This window comes from Gymnoscopelus microlampas, assembly GCF_963454915.1.
Source record: "Gymnoscopelus microlampas genome assembly, chromosome: 10".
Classification (NCBI taxonomy): domain Eukaryota; kingdom Metazoa; phylum Chordata; class Actinopteri; order Myctophiformes; family Myctophidae; genus Gymnoscopelus; species Gymnoscopelus microlampas.
The window spans coordinates 19,906,894-19,928,188 of record NC_139947.1 but is presented as its reverse complement, the minus strand read 5'-3'; the positions used below and the strand labels follow the sequence as shown (position 1 = coordinate 19,928,188).

At 39.3% G+C, this 21,295-nt stretch overlaps 2 protein-coding genes and 1 long non-coding RNA gene across 6 annotated transcripts in view; 1 reads left to right on the top strand and 2 right to left on the bottom strand.

Annotated features, from left to right (window-relative positions):
* Nucleotides 1–240: 240 nt before the first annotated feature.
* On the bottom strand, nt 241–4,341 carry LOC311053034 (tumor necrosis factor receptor superfamily member 6B-like). Its single transcript, XM_084068410.1, has 4 exons — nt 4,251–4,341; nt 3,515–3,914; nt 2,692–2,874; nt 241–2,521 (listed from the first exon to the last, which is right to left on the bottom strand). The coding sequence occupies exons 1-4, from the start codon at nt 4,269–4,271 to the stop codon at nt 2,268–2,270; spliced, it is 858 nt and encodes a 285-aa protein (XP_083924536.1). The 5' UTR covers nt 4,272–4,341; the 3' UTR covers nt 241–2,267.
* On the top strand, nt 3,755–20,836 carry LOC311053035. The gene is made up of 3 exons (XR_014601598.1): nt 3,755–3,889; nt 19,235–19,417; nt 20,761–20,836. It is a non-coding gene; the product is annotated as an uncharacterized lncRNA (long non-coding RNA).
* The window catches only part of rtel1 (regulator of telomere elongation helicase 1), a 32,187-nt gene continuing 17,113 nt past the window's right edge, over nt 6,222–21,295 (bottom strand). For 2 of the 4 annotated variants that reach the window (XM_084068406.1, XM_084068407.1), the window contains exons 20-33: nt 20,754–20,839; nt 20,565–20,642; nt 20,298–20,375; nt 19,249–19,395; nt 17,612–17,727; nt 17,378–17,501; nt 15,865–16,030; nt 14,949–15,094; nt 12,065–12,160; nt 11,088–11,298; nt 7,916–8,119; nt 7,622–7,759; nt 7,202–7,390; nt 6,222–7,098 (exon numbers count right to left, since the gene is read on the bottom strand). In XM_084068406.1, coding sequence (XP_083924532.1) covers nt 7,022–7,098; nt 7,202–7,390; nt 7,622–7,759; nt 7,916–8,119; nt 11,088–11,298; nt 12,065–12,160; nt 14,949–15,094; nt 15,865–16,030; nt 17,378–17,501; nt 17,612–17,727; nt 19,249–19,395; nt 20,298–20,375; nt 20,565–20,642; nt 20,754–20,839 — 1,856 coding nt within the window. In that variant the 3' untranslated portion in view covers nt 6,222–7,021. The remainder of the gene's footprint in view (nt 7,099–7,201; nt 7,391–7,621; nt 7,760–7,915; nt 8,120–11,087; nt 11,299–12,064; nt 12,161–14,948; nt 15,095–15,864; nt 16,031–17,377; nt 17,502–17,611; nt 17,728–19,248; nt 19,396–20,297; nt 20,376–20,564; nt 20,643–20,753; nt 20,840–21,295) is intronic. The other 2 variants (XM_084068409.1, XM_084068408.1) reach the window with 2 other exon arrangements.

The window sequence follows — 21,295 nt, the reverse complement described above, 5'->3', positions numbered from 1 at the left end:
ATTCAAAGTTGCATTGCTCTTTTAATAAATCTATTGTTTCAGGGTTTTACCTGGTCAGATCTGCTAAGGTTTTTGCTCACAGGTCTCAAGTCAAGTTGTGTCCTAGAGTAGTCAAGTCTCAGAGGAGTCTTAAGTCAAGGCACAAGTGCTGATTCTCCAAAAAGTCTCAAATCTGCAGCTCTGATTGATTGATTGGATTATATCCTCATTCCCAGTCTCCCCATAAGCAAAAGCAGCACCTGACTTTTGCTTTTTATTTAGCTGTATATTGACTGAAGTGGGCAGTACTGTAACAGAACATTACATTACATTACAGTCATTTAGCAGACGCTTTTATCCAAAGCGACTTACAATAAGTGCATTCAACATAGGTAGGGAACGAAACTACTAATCACCAGAAGTCTTAAGTGCATTTTATGCAAAAACAAGCAACCAAGAGTATACCTAGCGCTAAGGTAAAAGTGCAATATATCAGCTCCCTTCTTTAGCTACTTTCTTAAACAGATGAGACAAAATAGCAAAATCAAATGAGAAAGAGCTAAACAATAAGTGTATCGACTAAACAAGATCCAATAAAACAATACAACTATAAAACAAGAGTTTGTACAACTAGTTAACAACAAGTAGGCCAGGCAAAGAGGAAGGGTAGTGTTTCCTGAAGAGGTTGGTTTTCAGCCTGTGGCGAAAGATGGGCAGTGACTCTGCTGTCCTGACATCAGTGGGAAGTTCATTCCACCACCGTGGGGCCAGAACAGAGAAAAGTCGTGACCGTGTAGATCGGCCAGAGTGAGTGACGAGGCAATCAGTCTCCCCGAGGTGGCAGACCGAAGTGGTCGGGCAGGGGTGTAAGCATCGACCATAGCCCGGAGGTAAGAAGGAGCTGTTCCTTTCACTGCCCTATAAGCCCCAGTTTAAAACCAGGGTTTTAAACTGGATGCGACTATGCGAGCTGCTACGGGGAGCCAGTGTAGAGAACGGAGAAGGATAGTTGTGTGGGAGAACTTGGGGCGGTTGAACACCAGACGAGCCGCAGCTTTCTGAACAAGCTCCAGAGGTCTGATGGCAGATGCCGGAGCACCAGCAAGGAGGGGAGAACATGAGTTTGAAATGTGATCATGACATCAGAGCCAGCTTGTTAAATATCTATGGGGAACTGTTAGGTCTATCCCTAGAGGGACAACCCAGGTTTTATGTGCAGACATGCCATGGTGCAGCACGTTGAGTTCAACAAGGGCTTTCCAGGGAAGCTTCCCTAACAACAGTGTCTGTCCTCATTCCTCAAAGTTTTATTGTATGTCAGAGGGATAACATTTATTTTGATGTCTTATTTCATGTCCATACTGTTATGGTGATAGTTTTAAAGCTCTAACATTGTTGGTCTGTTAATCAACCTGTCAGTGAGTGCTCAGTCATTAAACTGTGAAAAGACTCATCAAATGCAAATATATGACCAATGTGTTCACCCTATGATGTTGACAATGGATGATATATCGGGTGATACTTAAAACACAACTTGGGACACTGGTATTGTATTATATACTTTAGATTGACCCAAAATGTTATCTGGTGATGAAGTAATACTATTCAATGGCCTATGTGCAGCAGAACATTAGCATGACCCCCCCTCTTTAATATGCATGCGGTACGTATTTCCCAAAATATTTTGGAAAGAGGGATATAAATGGGGTGCGGATGGCCAAGTGGTTAGGGCGCATACCACAGCTCTAATGCAGCCTGACAGTGAGTCGCGGATTCGATTCCCGAGCCTGACAGCCTTTGCTGCGTGTCACTTTGTCTCTCTCTCCTGTTTCCTGCCATTCTTCACTATACTATCTTATAAAAGCAGAAAAGACCCAAAAATATCTTTAAAAAAAGTTAGTGGGATATAAATATGAAGAATTTGATATGTTGTATGAATATAATAAAGTCATCGACCATTTTAGTCTTTATTTAACAACTCTTGAACAACTTCAGGAAGGATAAAGCATAAATTAGATTTAAAAAAAGGTAGTATAAAACTTGACCAGCTTGGCTAAAAACAGCAACCATAGGTTAAATGATACTTTCACATTGAAATTATTTACAAGCACTGCAAGACACTGTCTTATTTCTCTCTCCTAAAATATAAATAATGCAGAGTAAACCATTTGGTTTCTGTTGTTTCTACTTTCCTCTCATCTACTCCAGGAGAGGAGAATGGAGTGATTCATATTTTTCTTCCCTCCAGAGTTCAACATAGAGTTAGTTACTATTGAATATGTGCGATGTCACACAAACCACTGTTTCACTTTTCGCTCTAAACCCGGAAGGATGACATCACCCAGGATGGTGAGGACTTCATCCGAAAAAGACACATATCTGTGTGACTCTTTTAAACTACTCAAGAGGTCCATAGTAGATGCATTTTGCTTGTGAAGTCTCGTCTTTCTCTTCAGGATCGTGTGTAGTCTTTTCTCCTTCTTTTGTGGCAAGATCTGCATGGCCACGAACTTCATTAACTCCCCGTCACACAAGTCTCGTTCTACATGGAAAGATGTGGAAACATTACATGAGGTATTGAATAACAATAATAGAGAATAACATTAAATCAAAGTAATGGTAAGATGTCAAATCCTCCAGATCTGTGCAAATGTAATGTTTGCTCAGCAGCTAAAAAATATCAAATATTTCAAGGGTGGGTTCCATTCTGACCTTCAGCTGTTTTGGTTCCATTCTTGCAGTGAGAGCAGAAGACATCATGCATGGCGTTACCAGGTATAGTGGTGCAGTTTGCTTGGCACTCTCTCATCTTCTGACAGGGTTTAGTGGAAGAGGACTCTGAGGAGAAGAAACCCTCTTGGCACGGGGTACACATTACGTCATGGTGTGTTGCACCTGTGGTAATCAATACACAAAAACAATACTGTTGTTACATGTGCATATAGTATGAAACAAAAGAAAATAAGAAATATGTTGCCTTGAGCTGGCATATACAGTAGCCATATAAACACAGCACAGGTTGTTGCAGAACACAGACACTCGTATAACATTAAACACCAAATTAAAGAGAAAATACAAATAAAAATGAACGAATATGTCAAAAAACTATAATAACTTATAGACAGTTAAATAATTCTAGTGTGATTTGATATCATCAGCTCAAAAGTCAAAATGTCTTTAGATTTAGGCTGTGTTGAAATACTCACACAAACTAACAATTAATTTGACTTATAATGTAACCAAGACCAGTGGTGGAAAAAGTACTAAAATCTTTTACTTAAGTAAAAATATCAATACTGCAATGTAGTAATACTGTTATGTTTTACTACAGATTTGATTATGTAATAATGTTACTAGTAAAAGTCCGGAATTCAACATTTACTTGATTAAAAGTACAAAAGAATTAGAATCAAAATGAACTTAAAGTAACAAAAGTACTGAAAAATGGAAACACTCCAAAGTATAAAAAAGAAAAAAAAATTGTACCTAAGCACAGTACTTGAGTACTTAGTTACTTTCCACCACTGACACTCACCGAGATGTGAGACACCTTCCCCAGCCGGACACCTGCGGTGTCTGAAGCAGGTGTCGTGTCTGCTGTAATAGCCAGCCTTGCAGCGACAGTCTCTGTTGTGCGTCCTGGTGCACGGCGCGCTCTCCTGCTCGTACACGGTACTGCAGAAGCGGCTGCAGTACTGGCAGCGGTCGATGTAGTTCCAGATCTCCGTGAAGTGGTTCTCCGGACAGGGGCCGCACTCCGTCTTGCTGGTACTGGAGCAGTGCGCGAGCAGGTACTGTCCCGGGGGACACATGTCGCACAGGAGGGTCTCTCCGGTCACCTCGTCCTTCCGTGTGTAGGTGGGCGGTGGTGGAGTGCCGTTTCTGGCGATGGTGCTGCACAGCGCGACAGGTAAGAGCACCGACACACAGAGGAACTAGAGAAAATACATGGATGAAACATTTAATAAACTACCGTTTCACGAATGGCTGGTATAGTAACACAATCCGTTAGCTATATTGAAAAAGATGTAAACATTTTTAATATATGTATACACATACATATATTAAAAACAAAAACAAAAATATATATATGTGTGAATATATATATATATATATATATATATATATATATATATATATATATATATATATATATATATATATATATATATATATATATAATCTATAATATATATCTTTAAAAAAAATAGGCTATATATTATTTGCATATATATATATATATAATCATAGGTCTAAAAACGTCTACTCACCTCATGCAATAGAAAATGCATTTTCTAGTATTCAAAGTGCTATTTGCCTTTTAGCTGCTGCACATTATGCGCTGCTCTGAGTTTATATATAATCCTAGGATGAGTCATTCAGTCATAGTTACGCCACACCACCATGTGCCACCCATGACGATATTGAAAGAGTAATAGACCCCTTAACAGACGACGTCACACTGATAAGAACCAGTATGCGTGCAACCAGTATGCGCGCAAAGAAACCCATTATATCAGGTCTCGCTAGGACGCGCCTCACTAGCCAACACACAAGAGGGGGTTGGGGGTGTGCTGAAACCAGCGCACCCCGAAATAACAGGTTGAGAATTGATTGCGTGAAACAATCACCTGTGCATCCAGTCTCAATGTTAGTAATAAACAAATAATTGGTCTATATCAGTCAAAATCATTATGACGATTTAAAGACACGTGACACAGTTGATACGTCATCAGTTGTTTCCTCTACATATCAACCCTCGGTCGTGTGCACGTGAAGAACAAACAATAGTGAATTTAGATAATCCTGTTCACTGTCTGGAAACCAGGGATTTACGGGAAACAGATCTAAGAACAGGGAGATAACATGTGGGCAGCCTAGGCTGCCTAATAGGCAGCCTAGGCTACCCACATGTTATCTCCTATCTGCCTATATAAATACGGGGGAAATGGGGAATCCCGGAAAACGGGAGGGTTGACACTGACAGCAGCTTTCAATTTCACATAGTCAACATTATAACATTATTTATTTCAATTCCATTAGGCTTCCATTCTGCTAAATGACCTTTTGATACCCTAATTGATAAAATAGGCATACAAATTTTACTTAAAACTTAGATTATGACAAAGGCATGAATGGTAGAATGTTCATTATTGAGCCTTATCAGTCACTCCTACTAGCCTACACTAAAGTTTTATTTAAAGGACAACTTTGGTTTTTTACAACCAATGTTTATGTTTTAGATTGTAATTAAAGTAAATAAAAGATGAGTGTTAAAAATTTCAAATTTACTGCTTTCTATAGTTTTAGCAATTTTCACAATCTTTTTTACAGTGTTTTCACAGTGGGCGGGGGCATTCTGTCCGGTGGCTAAATATGTATTTTTTTAACACATTAACCCGGCGTTTTCTTTATTATTATTTACAGTAGCTCTTCTAGCCCCCAATAACTCACATCTGGCCATCTCAGACAGCCGGACCTTTTTTATTGTGTAAAAAAGGCATATTTAGCCACCGGACAGAATGCCCCCGCCCACTGTAAAAAATATCGCAAAAAATGCTAAAACTATAGAAAGCAGTAAATGAAAAAAAAATTACACTCATCATTTATTTACTTTAATTACAAGCTAAAATATAAACCTTGGTTGTAAAAAAACAAAGTTGTCCTTTAAAGTTTATTTTGAATATAAGGGATAAACCACACACACACACACAATTTATTTATCGTTTTTACAGCATAGCACTGGAGGGGTTTGCCATCCTAGAAAAGTGTCTGTCCCCCCAAATTGGGCCGAAATATCGAGTTCCACACATAGCCTTTGCCCAAATATGGAGTTCAACACAGCTCCGGACAACAGACTTCATTGTTGACAGTGAATGCGGAAGTAATGCTTCCCCATAACAATAGTTCCAAACTACCTGTATAGGGAACTACATGTAGTTGTTTGGAACTACTATTGTTAGTTACTGTTACATGGGAAGACTGATGTCATCAATATGACGTCTCGTCATTGTTAAGACATCAGTCTTGCCCAAGTAAAGTTCTATTGGAATGTAGGAATTGAGGCATTCTATTTAGTTTGACTCGGGTCCACAGATAAATATTGCAGATCTATAGCAGATCTCACAACGCGGGGCGTTGTGAGCTTGTAGATCGGCTATTTTCAAAATGTTTGCCTCTTATTTGACAATTTGGCCAATGTTTGACAATTCTTTTATAGTATAGTTTGATTACTTTTGATGCAGTAATGTTCTTTTTCTTTTGTTTCTTTCTTTTGTTTGAGGTATTAAAAAGGTCTTAAAAGTCCTTAAATTGTCACTTCACTGTCATCTGGGGTCTGGGGATCTCCCAGGTGACAGCAGGTTGAGAACCCCTGCTCTAGACTGGCCTCCACGTAGCAGGGGTTGTAATGCACTGTTTCTTAAAACTGATAATAAATAGGGTACCTTGTTGTACCTTCTATATTATGTACACCACACACACACACACACACACATGCATACAGTACACTATAGGGATACAATATACTCGTATATTAAGACGTGTGTTGGATTTAATAACAAACCATTTATTGATTACATCTTAAAATATTAACATTTATGTGCGGCCAAAGATTTTAAATCTGCATTTGAACATAATACTACTTCATACAGTGTACAAACATAATGTCAAAGAACCACATGGTTATTCTGTGATACAAAGCCATGTATTCACCCAGTTCAGATTCATCGTAAGTGTGAACTTGCCATCAGTGGGGTTGTTTGGGAAACCGTCTTCAGGCATTGGAGCAATAATCAAAAATGTTTTTAATGGTCTACTATTATTGCTTTTCACTCTGCACTTTTGCAACCCAATGTCAACAGCCCCACTACAGTATGTCAGCTTGGGTCTTAACTCAAGCTAACCTAGACAAGTCACTTCAGAATCAAACCAAACCGGGGATAACTGTTGTCAAATATCACTTTTTGAACATTTGTCACTGCACTTGCTGTCAAGAGTCCTGCTCTTCATCTCATTCTAGGCTGTTCAAAGAAAGAGCACTTCAAGGTCCACCAATCAGAGCATCCACCATCTCATTGTACTGTTTCTTATGGTGAGGACGAATGAACTGGCCAAATTCTGAAAAATAGTTAAAAACAAAAACGAAAAACTTCTGGTTAAATTTGTTATATTACAGAAAAGATATCTGCTCATTTAAATGAAGAACAAAAAAAGGACTTACTGATGAGAAGATCGAAGTTTTCATTTCTCTCAGTTAACAAGCTCACCACTGTGGACACCATGGTGTCATAGTTTTCTGTATCTTTGTAGTTCTTTATGGCTCGTACGAGCTCGTTGCACTTCTCCGCTCCCAGAACTTTTTTCAATTCGGCCACAAGGAGTTGAGATTCTTTCTTTGCAACTGGTTGAACTGTTGCGAGGAAAACACATTCACACAGAATTGTAATGAACTCCACTGCGAGATCGATCAACTCGACAGACAGACAGACATTTAGTCCATTTGGAAATTCACTGTGTGCTGTAGAGCACATAATTATGTCCAGCTCATGTTGACTAATGCTCTGACGCAACTGGGTGGTGCGCAAAGGACCCCCTTCATAAATAAAGAGAAGAATAAAGAGAAGTAAACAGAATCCCCAACCTGTCTGAGCTTGCGATGCACCAGGCTTCCCTGAGGCATGACTGCCTAGGTGACACCCTCCATTGTTGAGCTGCAGAGCCGTGTTCAGTTCAGTGCCATTGGAAGACAGCCCTGCTGCACCCGATTGACCTACAGAAGCTTCAAGAAAACAAGCCTATTACATAATGTTTCTATGTTCTTTCAGAAAAAAAGTAAACAAGAATAATAACATGTATTAGTCATTTCAATCCTCTGAGTCAGAAGCCATTAAGTGTTCTAATAATAACGTGGTTGTAACAAACTCCCAGGAAGCACCTGCACACTGCTTGGGTCTTGGGAACCATTGGTATAATAAAGGGTAAAAGTTGGCGTGTGGCTTACCACCCTGCTGCAGGAGTTCCTCCTTCTCCTCCTTGGACAGAGAATGATCAGGCTTGTATCCACACCCAGAACCAGTCAATTCCTGGCACTTCTCATCAAACCTCTTTTTGTGATGTGGCCGTATGAACTGGTAGAAACCTGTGACATACAATTTAACAACTTAAGCCCTATCTACTTCATCATACTAGAATGAAATGCCCAAAAGAGGGACAGCAGGTTAAAAATGGTTAATGTATACTGCGTCATACGACAAATCAGACCACAACTGAAATGACTTAAAGGACTTCACCCATTTTCAATCTATCTTCATATAATTGGTCCTCACTAATACTCATTATAATATGGTCCCATTTTGTCTACTCTGTGTCTCAGGACTGTGGACAGTTCAGAAACCATCTACCAGTGACATCATCGATGGGGAATCCAAGCTAATAGAAACTGCAGGATTTCTATTCCTGGAAAGTTAGCATGCTATAATGGAAGCAATTGTTCTCGTGTTAAGACAAATCTAAATAAAATAAAATAAATCCTGCCTAATGTGATTATCCTGCCGATAATGTCACTGGTAGGCGGGTTTCTCCATTATAAGTTTTCTATTCAGCATATAGGGTAGGGTGTTCTTAGTTAGACAGGGCAAAATATACAGTACAAATGCTTCTTTTTTTCTATTACATACATACAGACAAATATACGAACATGTACAGAACTTCACAGTAAACATAACATGGATAAAAGATTTGAGTAAATGAGGGCGTTAAAAACACAACGAAACGCTCCCCTACCCTTTCCCCTCCCACTTGGAGCTTTGGATCCCTCTCACCTCACCATATAGGCGTATAGAATATTTCTTGAAAATAATTGACACTACAAATCTACAATTGTCTAGGGTGATCATATCTTCCCCTTCCTCTCTCTCTCTCCCCCCTTCCCCTTAATAAAAATGGAAAATGAAAAAAACATAATGTAAGAAAGGAAGAAAAAGAAAGAAGAAAAGAAAGTAAGAAAATAAGAAAAAAGGGAAGAGAAAAATAAGTGTTACAAAAAGGAGATATGTATATGTGTATACTTAAATGAGGGACATCCTGATGCGTCATAGGACATTATCTTCCAACCTTTCCCTCCTGCCCTGCACACACCCTTTTTCTCCTTTTTTTCTTTTCTTTTTTCACACCTCTTTTCTTTCCCTTTTCCCTGTCAGGCTTAAATGTAATATCACATCTTTCAGCCAAATGTCTGGTTTGGGGGGAGTGGAGATTTCCAGACTAGGAGGATTCTCCTCCATGCCAATAGTGATAAAAAAGGCTATACAATTCTGGACTCTTTTGTCACAAGTCTGATCTTTAGGGGGTACTTCAGGACAAGGTTGCAAGTTTATATTGAACATTTCCGATAGAGATCTGAAAATGACAGTCCAGTAATTCTTTAGTCGAACATATGAGTTAGGTTTGCAGAAGATGCGTACCATCTGTCAACAAGGCGGGTGTCCTATGAGACACAGACTGAGTGGATTTCTTTCTTTTTTTTACCTTTTTATCATGAGCATTAGTGAAGAGCAATTATATGAAAATAGGTTGAAAATGGGTGAAGTCGTAAGTTCACATACACAACACAAATCATGGCATCGATCTAATATCGTTCTTCACGTGTTCTGTAACAATATCATTATTCATTACCGATTTAATACATTTAGACACAAATAATTCACTTGGAAAATACATTTATGCATGGGTTGATGATCACCCTTAGACACACCAACATTCATGTGTTTATTTTGTACTCCAGAGATAATTCAAGTCACCACTATTCATCATAGTTGTAAATGTTACAACACCTACTGTACACTGGTCCATGTGATTCTCTCATCCTCACAGCACCACTTCCTAGTTCCATGTTACCTTTCATTGTTGAAACTGACCTTTAAATGTCACTTGCAGTGAGCCAGGTTTATGGCTACATCCTCATGAATTCAATAAAGGTTCATAGTATTAGTGTCCCTGCTTAATTCAGAAGCTGTTCCACCAATGTCAGAAAAATCAACACATTTATTACAACCTCCATAACTAACAAGATTTCTAGTGCCAGAATTACATATATATATATATATATATATACACATTGTGTGTATATTTGCCTAAGGATTAAGATATTGTTAAAAAGAAAAAAAAGAAAAAGGGCCACATGGTTACCAAAATCAGTTAGGGTTCATACTCTGGGGAGTCTGGATGCACTCAGCAAGTGCCATTCCAATCCACCAATTCGTTTTTGAGATATCCTGTGTGAAAAGTGGCCATTTTTGCCTAAGGTGTTGCTAGAGTCTCTTTGGAGTCCAAATTATTGGGGGTGCATGAGTACAGTAGATAAACTCTGTGATTTTATTGATGTACCTTTTGTTAACAGACTTGCATTGTTCCCACATGAAAAAATGAAAGATAACATTTTCACAATGCACCCAAGTAAGTAAGTTGGGGCGGGGGGACTATGTCAGTCCAACACTAAACTTTGAAGTGCCAATCCAAAATGACAATTCCCCAGATACTTTTGAAGACAAAAAAGAATGCTGTGTAGAGGGACTGCATTATGAATGGCTCTTGGGTGATTTTTTTTATCTCCGCCAGGCTAGAACAGCTAGGACATGCCCACATTTTAATCACACATTGAGGGGCCTCTAAACAACGCAGAGCCAAAAATGATTTCACATACCACCTACAAGGGGCAGCACAATTGTGTTTTTCCCCCACCAAATTAGGCACAAATGGTCTCATGAGTCATGTCTTCAACGTCACTAGACAAAAGGACAAGGGGTCAGAATGAAGGTGCTCATGAAATTACATGGCAATCAAGCCAGTAGTTTATGAGATATGCTGTTTATAAAATCTCAAAAAGGTGTGTGGAGAACTTTTTTCTAGTAGTGAATCCACAAAAAGGCTGCCACCCTGACTAACGCTACTGACGTAACACCTGTCAACTACCGTTTGCCCCAAGTTTCACATATTTGTACTCTTGAGGGAATCACTTCTGAAAACAGAAACATGCATTTGATCACATCACATAGCATAATATGCTATGTGATGTGATCACATGCATGTTTGACTATCATATGACTTACCTCTGAACAGGCTGTGAGTATTGATATCTCCAGTCAAGAGGGAGGCTGTCTCAGCCAACAGCTCATCAATATCGTTTCCCCTCTTGTAATTCTGAAGAGCTTGCATGATTCGCTGGAAGTTCTCCTGGCTCAGGGACCTTTTCATATCTGCCAGGAACTTCTTTGCTTTGTCACCTTTACCGTCATCTGACACTTCTGAAAACCCAGTTCTCTTCAAGATGCAACAATAGTGGAATGCATGTCAGGAAGGGCTCTGAACATAATACAAAAACTCACAAGGTCCAAGGATGCAACTTGAGTGTTTAAATAACCTGGATAACATTATTGGATAATGACTAATAAAAAGTCACTCTTAAAACTACTTCACCCAACCACTCTCTCTAAGATTACTTAGACAAATATGGAAGCGTGCAACAGAATTGACCAAATACAGTGTTTTTTGTTCTCTGTCATATGTGGAATTTGGTGAATGTTCCTCATTTTGCAGTCAGTGACAAGAACAATCGTCAGGGTTAAGGGGTTACCCAAATAAGGAAAGAAAACCTTTATATGATTACAGTTTGTGGAAACAAGAAGTGGTCAAGCTATAAATATAGCCAATGACGAATATGGTAGAATGAGTTAAAAAATGATGTCATTATGTCAGTGCGCTATAAATAGCTTTTACAGTTAGCAATGGCTCAGGTATACAGTATATACTTGAGGTATGTATACCACATTAGTATGTAATGTGTAACAGTGTTCCGCCGTTGCAGTGTGTATGAACGGGTGAATAGGAAGTACATTGTTAAGCATTATTTGAGTGGTCGGATGAAGCGATATTAATGCAGTCCATTTACAGTAATATATTTTCAATTACTTCTACATTGGCAATAGTATGGGTTTATAGTAGCTAGGTATATAATACCAAAACATAGAGGTAAAAGAAAATAACATTGATTTTGTATTATTATTGTTATTATCATTATTATACACACCCTTTCTTGGACCAATTTGATTTTACGTTTTCCTCCTCGTTGTTCATCATCCACACGCTTGTCATACTGAAGAGACAGTGTGGATAAACGGCTTGCCTAAAGAAGGAAGCATAATTGTACAAATGATTCCAAAATAATTAAATGCATCAAGAAATAAAAACAGGTCTCCAGTACCAATCATTTCACCCAAAACATTTCTGAGTTCATGACCTACAGTACAAGGCATCACAGAGGCAGATAGATGTAAGAAACAAATACAGCAAAGTCACGTTTCAAAAACCCGGTCACCATGAGTTTGCCTTTTCAAGATCATTCACATTTGGTTCATTGCCCACTTTTCCTGAAAAGTGCCATGACATTACGTGCAGCCATTTCTCTTAAAGTAGCCAACAGTTGGCTACAGTGGCACTGTAACGACATTTATTACGATTAGTTTGTTTGCTAGGGTGGACAATAAAAAGGACATAAATTAGGGTTCCCACAAGAGATATGTGTACAGGACATTTTAATGTGATCTACACCTATCGACATCAAGTCATCATCATATACAAACGAGTGACAACTTAAAGGTAAAACCCAGCATGAAGTGTCTTAGGTGTTGGGCCATTCAGGGGCAAATCTAGGAGCTGACACAGTTGTTATCTCACTAAGAGTCATTCAGCAGCTGGTTCAAGTCACTGTTCAGATCACATGACTATTTCAAAATCTCCTAAGTGTTCGTTTCGGTTGAGATACGGTGACTGTGAATCACTTTCATACTCATCAAACCATTCAGTGACCCGTCATGCCTGAAAGGGCCATCGTCACCCTGGAGGAGACCGTTATTCTGGTTATCACTTGGAATAACTGTATTAATTTGCAGTGATCCTTCCCTCTAAATTAGTGAACCGAAGTAAGTAACGGAACCATCTCAAAGAGCAATCAAGAAATAAAAACAGAAGTCTATAGTACCAATCATTTCATGACTGGAGTTCTAACTGCCGGGGTCAAGCATTCAGGCCTGAGTTGATCTCTTTGTGTACGCCACACATGCACTGCACACTAGTGGATGACTCATCTGTCCATATCACTTTTTTTCCCTAATCTCGGTAGACCAATGTCTTTGAATTTTACGCCACTAAACTTTTATCCATTTGACATTCTCAGTCACCTGAGGAAGAGTTGCTCTTCTGCTTTTCCTTACACCACTGAACTTTTATCCATTTGACATTCTCAGTCACCTGAGAAAGAGTTGCTCTTCTGATTTTCCTTACATGTCACACTAATGAATAATGTAAGACTAATAATGCCATCAAATGGGTGCTTTGGAGTTAGACCACAATTTCCAACCTACTGATGATGTCTTTGCCATGGGTCGAAATGCAGAGGTCACTTTAGTCACTGTTCCTATTGAAACATTTTTGACTGAAGCTCCTGCCTTCCGTTCCACAATAAAGCACCTTCTTTCATATTCATCTTCATCCAAACTGGGCCTAATTAGGATGTTTATACACACACACACACACCACAGAGCACGATAGGATGTTAACTTTGTATCATGCAGTGAGTACACCTTTATGGAAGCATCTGCATTTGTTATCTCCACTCATTTATTCAGGCTTTTCCTTTAATTTGTCACCTGTCTGTATTACTGTATGTTCTTACAATGATAATATACTTGATAATACGGCATAATCTCCTTAATATTTTTGAGCAATTATTCTATAATGTATTTATTGAGAAGGATTTCTTTTGATAATTATTTTAAAACAATTATAAAATAGATTAAAAACATGTATTGACTAAATTGATTAGTCTGATTAACCAACCACTTAGGCACTATTTTATACTTTGACATACAACAGTGCCGAGCAAAAATAGCCATTCTACAAGCTGACAAAAGGTCAAATCATGACACATCGTGAGCTTTTTGCTGTATTTTTAACTGCACCCCTAATTGTAATATATGTTATGGGGTGAAACAATTCATCGAATAATTGATCGACATAAAATTAATTTAACTTTACTTTGTGAGGCACAGGACTGACAGCAGCCAAACGCTCACTTTTCAATGGCTTGAAGAATCACTCTTATTCTGAAGTTGCCTAGAAATCTCATGCTCAATGTGAAGCAATCGAGCAGGTCCCATGAAACTGACACGGTCGTGCTCGTCTCATGCTGTTGAGTTGAATAGACCTTTTTTCTATGCGGCACACACAGCACAGCGAGCTGAACTTGAAGCAAGCTATTAAACAAACTGGGAAGTGTGCCGAGTGGGGAAAATATATATTGACCATATCATTGACATTTGCCATTTTGAATGTTCACTTCGAGATAATGATATGATTCAGCCCTTGCACACTCTCTTGTGAGGGTATAGGGTACAGCTTACATTGTCTGTTTGCATGCCAATTACAGTAAACTGCTACATTCCTATGTTACAAAAGTTGCTTAATCAATAAGGTCAGGATAGACTGTGACAGTGAATGTTTGCTCATCTAGTACAAATTGATGTTGAAATACCTCAGTTTTGTGTTTTGGTCAAATAGGGGATGATGTGAACATGACACAAATAGGATTCAGAGGTTTCTAGCTTTATGCAGCTAATGTTCATGTTCACAAAACACAACACAAATACTGTACTAATACAGTATGATCAGTACTCTTATTTAAAAAACATACAATTCACTAAGCGAGATATCAATTTAAGTGACATTTGGACACTGACATGCTGAGTCTTTCAATTAATATTTACTTGGCTGTTAAAATGACACGGGAAGTGCAGAAGAATACATTTGAGGTTACGTTATAAAGTTTATGCCAATAATGACATGCCCAAAATAGGGACACCGGGCTCAAAGGGCCCCCCCCCCGCCCCTCCAAAAAAACAACAACTAAATATTACCTGTTCCTCTCCCACAAAGGAGTGCATTGGGTCTCTTTTAGACTGGTCGCTGTGCTCTAGGGCGTGCAATAAGCTGACTGGTCTCCTCTGGAAGCTCTGCACATCTGTTTCATATTCTATACAGAGCTTGGCCATGCCCTGTTCATCTGAGGACACACACAAGAAAGAAAGAAAAGACAAAGGACAATGAATTGTTTTTATTTTCCGATTGTTTTTATTTTTTGCCCCATTTTTTCTCAATTTATTTAGTAGTTATGTTAATTCCCAATTCCACTTGTACTGTAGTCCTTTGTCGCTGCTGACCTCCACAGGTTGGTTCAGTAGGGAGGGTGTAAGCCAGTGGTTCTCAACATTTTTTATTTCAAGGATCCCCATATCATAACTCTGAGAGTGTACAAATGTACCCATACTAGTCCATTTGGTTCCATTTGTACTGTACACCCTCAGAGTTACAGACCTGTAAGGGACCATTTGGAACTCCCTCAAGGTACCCTGGGGGTCCCTGGACCTCACTTTGGTAACCACTGGTGTAGGCACCTCCAATACACTTAACGCCCCATGCACCCTTAGGGGCGTTTTTATCTGCTTGCAGAGAGTGTTTTTTTAGGCAAGCGCCTGGCGTTTTCAGCTGCAAAGAAACGCTTTGGTGGACACACCTCCGAAGTACGTGTTTATTGGTTGTTTAAATTGGCCTCCCGAGGAGGTTGGTTAGAACGCAGGATCAACCAAAGTATAACATCTGCCTCCAAAAGGTGAACACATACATGACTCCTCCAGCTCACAGGAGGGTTATCTAAGCTCTTAACACATTCATCTCACATTCAGTTCACATCTACAGTACTTCAGTCCATTCAGGATATTCTTTATACAAGGTATTGAAGGCTTCACACACAATCTTCACACATATTTGACTCACTCAGTTTTCTCCTCTTGAGACTGGGAACATGGGCATCGAGCATTTTGGCCTTCTGGGTCTGACAGCTCAGGGAGGATGAGCAACTTCTGGAGGTCGAAGGCTGGGTTTCTGCAGACTGTACTGGTTCACAGCTCTTAACTTCACCTTTCTTATCCACAAAGGGCCTCTGTCACATAATACATTCACACACAATGGTAAACAAGAGTAATTTCACTTCCTCCAAACTGTAATACCTGATTTATACTTAAAGGATCTACACCATGAATTAAAAAAAAAATAATAATATTTAATATCATATTGTTTGTGTTTTTCAAAAGGTTTGAGCCGAAATCAAGCCTCAGATATACTCATTCCAACAAACTTCTCTCTGGCTTATAAAGCACTTTATCAGTTTGGCCTGTTTTGAGACCAATTTACATAAAACCCCAGATATGCTGTGAAAGCATGGGGTATTTTTTGGGATAGAAGAGAGGTAGGGGAGACCAAAAACACACAAAAAAGACGGAAAAGTTTAAATTCATGGTGTAGTCCCTTTAAAGGTAGGGTAAGTGATATTTTTTGGTAATTATCATCATTTATTTTTTTAACGGTTAAAGTACTATATTCTGATAGTAATCATTGCTACAGAGCGTTTGTTCGGTCACAGGGGTCTCACCAGCTCTTTAGTAAACAGAATATAATACATTTTTAGGTAGGTGACAACATTTAAGCCAATCAGGAGAGAGCACTGAAAATGCATTTTCTGTTTAATAAAGAGCTGGAGAGACATAGGAGACTCCTTCTACTGAACAAACACTCTATAGCAATGAGTACTATCACAATATAGAGCTATTTAACACTTATTTTAACCAAAGTAAATTACTTACCCTACATTTAATTGCGTGTGGGTGTCGCAATAGCCTATCTACAAGCTCACAGCACTTGTGAGTTTGGGTATGTTCGGTGCGCACCATGGCACTCAAGCAAGTATACCGGTAAATGTACCAAGCCACACCCCCATGACCCACTGAACATGAAAGTTTCACATAAAACTAAATTACGTTAATAAAGAAATGGCCAGTGTTTATGAAAAGTTCATCAAATTGACTACTATAAGCACCGACACAGGCACTCTGAGCTGTGTTGCCCGATGTGGTCTGCCTACTAGGTATGTTTGAAGCAGACACCTCTAGCAACGCTTCTCAGTGTGATCGCCCCCTTTGAGTATCATCAGCCTGATGTTTTTCATCGATTATTTGGCTTTCAGCCAAGTGTTCAAATGTAACATATCAAATGGCATAATACTGCATAATGTATTATACAGGTAGTTTCTCCTGAACTGGCCATATCATACCCACGATGCATTGCACAAATGGAGCAGAACCATCCTCTACCTGTCGAAGGTAGGATATCTAATGAAATTCCCACTGGCGATTGAAACGTTGTCATTGCCTAAATACTGTAAATGTTGGAGCAGCAGACAAGAATTAGCCACATTCTTTATCATTTAAGAACAACAGATGTAAACACATACCAGTTTCTGTGCTACCTTGAAGAACTGAGCGACATCGCGCACCACGTGCCCAAAGTTGTCGTACTGGCGCACATACGGTCTCACCCATGAAGGAAGCTGTGCTTTGGCATCATGATTTTTAAACCTGTAGGGGGGAATTATGAATTCCAAATGGATGAATGTGTATTGTGTAAATAATGCAGAGCCATTGTATTTTACGGCTAATTTTGCCATTGTTTGTTATATCATCCTTACCTCTGGTCACACAGAAAGATGGCACCAAAATCCTCTTTGTGACGAATCACTCTGCCAATGGCCTGGTTCACAGCCCGAGAGGCCTGCTGTCTGTACCACTCCTGCCCAGACAGGTACTGGGTGTTGGAACACATGGCATAAGCATAATCACACAGGGTAAAAGGGGAAACGTCAGAATCATTCAGTGCTCTCAAGCCTTATAGGGCATAGCAGTGGTGGACATTTTGTGGTTCCCCATTGATTTTTCCCATAGAGATTTCCGAAAATATTTATACTAATTATTTTAAGCCTGGAACCAAGCCATTCAGGCTCCTGGTGAATCATGACTAAAAACATTTGATTCTATGTTAAAAAATATTTGAAAACAGAAAAAAGGTATGTATTAAATGTAGTATAATAATGTAATTAAATATTCAAAGGCTTAGAATAATTTATATACACATTTTCGGAAATCTCTATTGGAAAAATGAATGGTCTTTCTATCTGTGGAACCACAAAATGGGTGCCACTGCTATGGCCTATACTAAATACCAGAATTTATTGTTTAGAACAGTGGTTTTCAACCTTTTTCATGCCAAGGACCCCTAAATTGTTATACATTTGGCTGCGGACCACCACTTGAAAATGTTTTGTGCCAGGGACCGCCAAAAGCAAAGATATCAGTACATTTTTGCTTAAAAAAAATATAAATATTCAAAAGATATGCACACTTTTTCAAGATTTTTCAAAAATAGCAGATCTACAAGCTCTATCTGCTATTTTTGAATAGCCAAAGCTAAGCGGTTAAAATGATTGTGACACTTATGTTAACTAATTTCGCTGGGGACCCCCTGTTACTCCCTCAAGGACCACTGGTGGTCCCCGGACCACTGGTTGAAAACCACTGGTTTAGAACACCATTCATGAAGATTCTTCATCAGATTTCAGTAAGCTGAATTAAGGCGCCACAGGGTCAGGTCTTGGATGACTGCTAGTTGCTATTTACAGTACTGTATGTGCTACCACTTACATACCATGTCTGTCTGTGAGTCTGTCTCAGTCTGTGTGTCTGTCCACGGTTAATCTCATAAAGTACCACACTGATCAGCTTCACATTTCTTGTGCACTACTAGGCCAGCAGGCCAAGGAACTGAATTTCAGAAATATTTTTTAAATCGCTCAACTACAACTGTCATTTTTGTGTGTAAATCTCAAAAATATTTTGTGCCAGGGATTTTTCAAAAATAGCAGATCTACAAGCTTGTATATCTGTTATTTTTGAATAGCCAAAGTATAAAATATGGGTAAAGTGGTTAAAATGATTGTGACGCTAAATAAACACATTTTGCTGGGGACCGCCTGGTACCCCCACCAAGGACCCCTGGGGGTCCCCGGACCCCACTTTGAGAACCAATGGTATTTACAGTGTGTCCTGCTGGGCTATGGCGTGGTACTATAGCTAATGTGTCGTGTCAAGTGTGTTGCTTCATCCATTCAAACATTGAGACCTCCACTGAGCGCACCCTTCTGGTTTGTATTACTAATGCTGATGATGCAGATGATGGGTTGCCTATGTGGGCATGCAAAGACCTTTGAGACTTCCAACAGTGATTACAAATAAACTTGGCATGATTTTTGAAACAGCATTAGGCCTTTACCTTCACCCCGGGAACCTTCTTCCTGCACATCTCGTCCAAGAACTGCATCTTCAGGAGCACACGGGGATCCATCCTTGGGGGGAAGGGCATGCCGGTGATGATGACGCCACGTCCATAAGTGTCAGCAAAATCCAGTCCCTCGCTTGCCTACACACAAGAAGTGAATGAGGTAGGGTATAGATTTTCATTGTATATTATAATGTCACCCAACACCATGATCTGTTCTTTTCAACCAATTTGACACTATAGGACTTGACGTTTGCATTGTCCATGTTGTCATGACATCTACTGTAAATAAAACAACACAATATTACTCTGTTAAAGTTGGTCTGGTCACACACACACACACACACACACACACACACACAGCTCCAGTGGCCATTGTTGCACTATAGGACTTGACGTTTGCATTGTCCATGTTGTCATGACATCTACTGTAAATAAAACAACACAATATTACTCTGTTAAAGTTGGTCTGGTCACACTCACGCACACGCGCGCGCACACACACACACACACACACACACACACACACACACACACACACACACACACACACACACACACACACACACACACACACACACACACACACACACACACACACACACACACACACACACACACACACACACACACACACACACACACACACACACACACACACACCAGTGGCCATTGTTGACTGAGAGGCTCGAGTTCTGCTTTTAAGATATATGAGGATATGATAGCAATACATTCTATGATTACAAGTTGCGCTTTTTTGTAGAAGTGATTTACAATCAGTGAGTGAAACTTATTGAGTATTTGATGATGGCAGGTAAGAGATGTTGTGGGAATTACATAAAAAAAGAACGATTGACACTACAGACCAGTTTCCTGTGAGCCTACTACCACCACCACCACTAACTACTACTATCTCACACACAAAATTTGAATACACCCCACACAGGCACCTGAAATACATATTGAGATTGCACACACAGACACACAATGACATATTTATGAGATGTAACAAAAAAACAATAATATGAAGAAATATACCTCACCTTTCCTCGACACACGGCAAAAAAGCTTCCCCCTCTGGATGTGGGATCATTGACTTTGTTATAATATCCATCGATAACCTATAAATGGGTATGGAAGTGAGGTCACTTCAATCGCTGTCAATATTCCCGTGTCAGTATTTTTAGACCCGACTCAGGCAAAGTCATGTAAGCTAGACTTTCCATAGACATAGACCAAGGTATTTCCAACACATTTCAGTCGACAAGATCTGACAGATGACAGGACAAAACAAATCGACCCAAACTGACCTCTGTGAAGGTGCCCTTTCCTCTTGGCTCGACAAACATTGGCTTCATATTTTCAATGCGCCCCGCGTGTCCATTTGCCTGGGGCAGAGAACATGTTAGCTACAGTCATCTAAAATATCTAGTACATCAGTACTGGCAACAACAGCTGAATTGAAATTATTATTATTAATTGATTTGAGGACTACCCACTCTCCAGAACTCCAGAGTCTTGTCCATGACCGGGTAGGAGGGAAAGAACACCAGCAGACCATGAGGAACCACGCGACCCAGGTTAGCTAAGGTGACACACAGACAAACACTGGGCTTCATTTCATATGATGGATGATGATGACCTTTAAAGTATCTAAATATACTCAAGCATGAGAAATACTGTACCGTTCTTTAAACATTTTACTACTAGTCTTTATTCCACTGAATATATAACATCACTTTTCACAAACCAGGGTGTTCTTTTCATGTGATAAATTCACCTGAAAATATATTTTTTCACACTGTTGTTTGTGTCATGAGTACATCCACACAGAACTCGAATATTATATGATGATGACACATCAAATATTTTATTCGAACTAGATTGATTTTTCATTGTGAATATAGGCATAAACCTGAATAAATGAGGCATCAACTGTATAAATAGTTTGATGCAGAATATTTGCTGCCACATTTTCGTGTTTATTCATCACGCCTCTGGTGTTCAAAGACCTTTAACATGACAAAAGCATGTTGGCAAT